At 43.3% G+C, this 3,674-nt stretch overlaps 1 protein-coding gene across 1 annotated transcript; it reads left to right on the forward strand.

Moving 5' to 3' along the window:
- The first annotated feature begins 245 nt into the window (after positions 1-245).
- Positions 246-3,024, forward strand: LOC307189659 (interferon omega-1-like). The gene has a single exon (XM_079927953.1). It carries the CDS (start codon positions 1,755-1,757, stop codon positions 2,436-2,438), a length of 684 nt encoding a protein of 227 aa, XP_079784079.1. The 5' UTR covers positions 246-1,754; the 3' UTR covers positions 2,439-3,024.
- The last annotated feature ends 650 nt before the right edge of the window (positions 3,025-3,674 follow it).

Below are 3,674 nucleotides of genomic sequence, written 5' to 3' on the forward strand. Positions count from 1 at the left end.
CTCATCCTTCTCCTCTGACGTAGCCTCCTCTCCAACTGTGCTGCACTCAAGTTAGCTAAATTAGAATCCGGCATTGTGTCGGGGGAAATCACTTCCCTTCTTTCACATTCATGACATTCAGACTCACATTTGTTTTCTTTATGCCCACAAGACAGCTGTCGACTTTTACTTTCTAGGACAGTTGCAGTGATAAACAAACAATCTAAAGTTTGAAAATGATAGAGACTGGAGCCCCTTTGCCTTTCTTTACCTCCCTTTATTGTTCTTACCTCATCATGAATTAGAACTAATGCAGGAGCAGCGAGGCAAATCTTGTCCAATAAATCACTAAGTGAATATAAGTTACAAAAACTTTAAATGAAAAATTACACACAAGTAAAGGAAAGAAGGCGATTTCTCTCTGACCTAATCCTGGGCCTCGCTGCCCTGCATTCTCAGAGGGAGACAGAGACAGAGGAAGGGAGAAGCCCACTGGCATCAACTGACTGAATGGACAACTGAACCTCACTGGTTTCTGTGACATAAGCTTTAACGAGAGACAACACCGTCGCTGAATTCTCTGCCCCCAGCTCAGAAACTTTGAGCATAACAAGTGTTGACTAGTTTTAGTAAAAGAGTTGAATAATAAAATTTGTATTTGGCAAAATAAAAATTATGTGTCTACTCAGGGTAAAATGATTAGAATTGGGTAACTCCTCCACCACCTTAGAGAAAACACACTTTTGCTCTCAGCATCTGAGGGCGGCTGACACTTCTGATACCTGAGGACATGGGTCAGGAGGGGAGGAGGTCACCACTGAGGACTAGGGTCCTTCACACAAACACTCCAGGGGCAAGGGTGAGGGTCCTGGAAGATGAATTATTTTCCCAACAAATAAACAAGCCCCTCCACAGATAGGAGATTGTAAAGTCCTCGGGATGTGGTGAGCCTGCCCTCAGGGTGGGAGTCCAGGTTAGGAAGGGGACTCTGTCACTCTAGAGGAGAGGGTGTAACTAGATGTGATCTCTCCCTTGTGACTGAGGTGCTGCTGGGGAAATACAATTGTCTTGGAATTAGGATCTCCACACCCGTATTCTCCTGAAAAGAACCAGGATTCCTGGTGGGGGTACTGGCCCAGCCTGTGGAGGACTATAGGTCTCCAGTAAGAAAATGGTGGAAAGAAAGGACAATATCTATAATAGTCCTCACCTCGTGGTCCCCTGAAGCATGACCACATGGATGTGAAGGAACATGTTCTAGAAGGAAAGGAAACATGGGAGAAGCTCATGGACTCATAATAATCAGCCTCTTCTCTAAATCAAACACTAAACAAAACCCATCTTTTGTTTCAAACAGCTTATGCCAGAGTGATCTGGTAAATCCCTAAGCAAATACAGAAAGCATACGGCTGAGAGAGCCTGCCTTCCTAGGTAAACTAAGAGGTAAAAATGGAACCTAAGATCAGGGCTAAAAATTTCTTCCTGGAACAGAGAAGACCAACATTTATGCATGAAAGAGATATAGAATGTGCGTATTTACAAACCTACATCACTTCTGACTTTAAGACGAAAACTTTTCTCATTTCATTAATAAATATCCATTTGGATGGGCACATCTGAAATTACTGGGAAAATTAAACTTCTTGCAAAATTAATAGTTTAGAATGATGACATCTTCATAGACCATACTGAGAAGATATAAGTGAAAATCAAAAAAAGGAAGTAAAAGTGTATAGAAATGTTTAGAAAATGAAAATTACTGTGTTCCCTATTTAATGGCCTTGCTTAGAAAGAATGTCATCACAGAACCTACCCCCAAGGTTCCCCCGGACGCCCGTCTCAGCCAGGCCAGCAGCAGCCTCATTTGCCCCATGGCCTTCGTGCTCTCTCTACTGACTGCCCTGGTGGTGTTCAGCTACGGCCCTGGTGGATCTCTGGGCTGCGACCTGTCTCAGAACCACGTGAGGATTAGCAGGAAGAACTTCATGCTTCTGGGCCAGGTGCGGAGAATCTCCCCTCGCTTCTGTCTGAAGGACAGAAAAGACTTCGGTTTCCCCCAGGACATGGTGGATGGCAGCCAGCTCCCGAAGGCCCAGGCCACCTCTGTCCTCCACGAGATGCTCCAGCAGGTCTTCCGCCTCTTCCACACAGAGCGCTCCCCTGCCGCCTGGGACACCTCCCTCCTGGACAAACTCCGCACTGGACTCCATCAGCAGCTGGAGGACCTGGACGCCTGCTTGGTGCAGGCGATGGGAGATGAAGAAACTGCCCTGGGAGTGACGGGCCCTACACTGGCCGTGAAGAGGTACTTCCAGGGAATCCACCTCTACCTGAAAGAGAAGAAATACAGTGACTGTGCCTGGGAAATTGTCAGAGTGGAAATCATGAGATCCTTGTCTTCATCAACCAACTTGCAAGAAAGGATAAGAATTATGCATGGAGACCTGGGGTCACCTTGAAATGATTCTCATTGACTAAGATGCCCTATCACCCTTGCACACATGTCTTTAGTCATTTCAGAAGGCTCTTATTTCAACTTTAATCACAGAATTTATTGTATTAATTCAGCTACTACTTTGTCAGTAGTGATAAGCAAGTATATGTTAAAATTATTCAGCTTCAGGGGATCAGTCCCTAAGCAATGACTACCCTGTTATTTATTTATTCTGTTTATTTGTTTATTTATTTATTTATGTATCTTATTTTTATATTTTCATATCAATATATTTATACTTACATTGTATTAAAATTTAGAAAATATTCACCTTTCCATTTCATTAAATTTGCATTTTGTTTTATTTATTAAATTCTTATGAGAGAAAACTTCTTGAGTTTTTTAAGTTCTGAAACCTACATTCTTATCTTTTTCAGTGTAAATTTATTTCAGACTAGTATTGGTCCATTTTGTCCTTTGGAACAGTCCTACCACTTTCATTTCAGGAAATGCTTGTCAAAAGGTGGAATTCCATGGAATTGAGGGAAGTCCTGAAAATTATGGAGAATGGTTAGTCCTGATGTCATAGGTGTAACTGATTTATACCACCAGGAAAGAGTGGTCGGTGCAAATACCTGTGGGAAGGAGTCATCTCCTCGAGGGAAGCTGGTGACATATGGTGTTGACTGGCCAATCCTGGCACCTTCCTCTCACCTTCTCCCCGGTCCTGCTTTACTGAACCATTCATCCCTTACACATAACTTCAGACCCTCCACCTCACTGACCAGCTACACAGCTGCTCTGGTTCTGTGCAGGTTTCCAGCTTCAAGGTTTCTGTTAGAGTGAAAGCCACAGGAAGAGAGCACAAGTGAAAGGAGAGTTCTAGGATTTTCAAAACCTCTATGAGAAGGAGCCAGGCTTCATGGCACTGGATCCCAGCTCTGCTATTAATAGCAGTGTGACCTTGACAAATAACACAATCGCTAAGCTCCCTAGTTTCCTCATCTTTAATATGGGGACAATAGTAGTATTTTTTCATAGGATTATTCTCAGGATACAGTGAGTAAATATACACAAGAGGCATAAAAGTCTGTCTGTCAGAAATAATCAGGACTGTTAGAGTCACAGAGTGGCTACCATCGGGGAGGAGAAGGAGAGCTGCTCTGAGGTAGCAACTGGAAAGCAACATAAGAAACATGCTAGGTCCTGGGCAAAATGTATTACGTTTAACTTGGGTGCTAGTTTCACAATGTATTCAGTG

Source organism: Stenella coeruleoalba (assembly GCF_951394435.1).
Source record: "Stenella coeruleoalba genome assembly, chromosome: 7".
Lineage (NCBI taxonomy): Eukaryota > Metazoa > Chordata > Mammalia > Artiodactyla > Delphinidae > Stenella > Stenella coeruleoalba.

Bases quoted from the DNA above. Each gene is read 5' to 3' on its own strand.
- LOC307189659 (XM_079927953.1), top strand. From the start codon at position 1,755: ATGGCCTTGCTTAGAAAGAATGTCATCACAGAACCTACCCCCAAGGTT.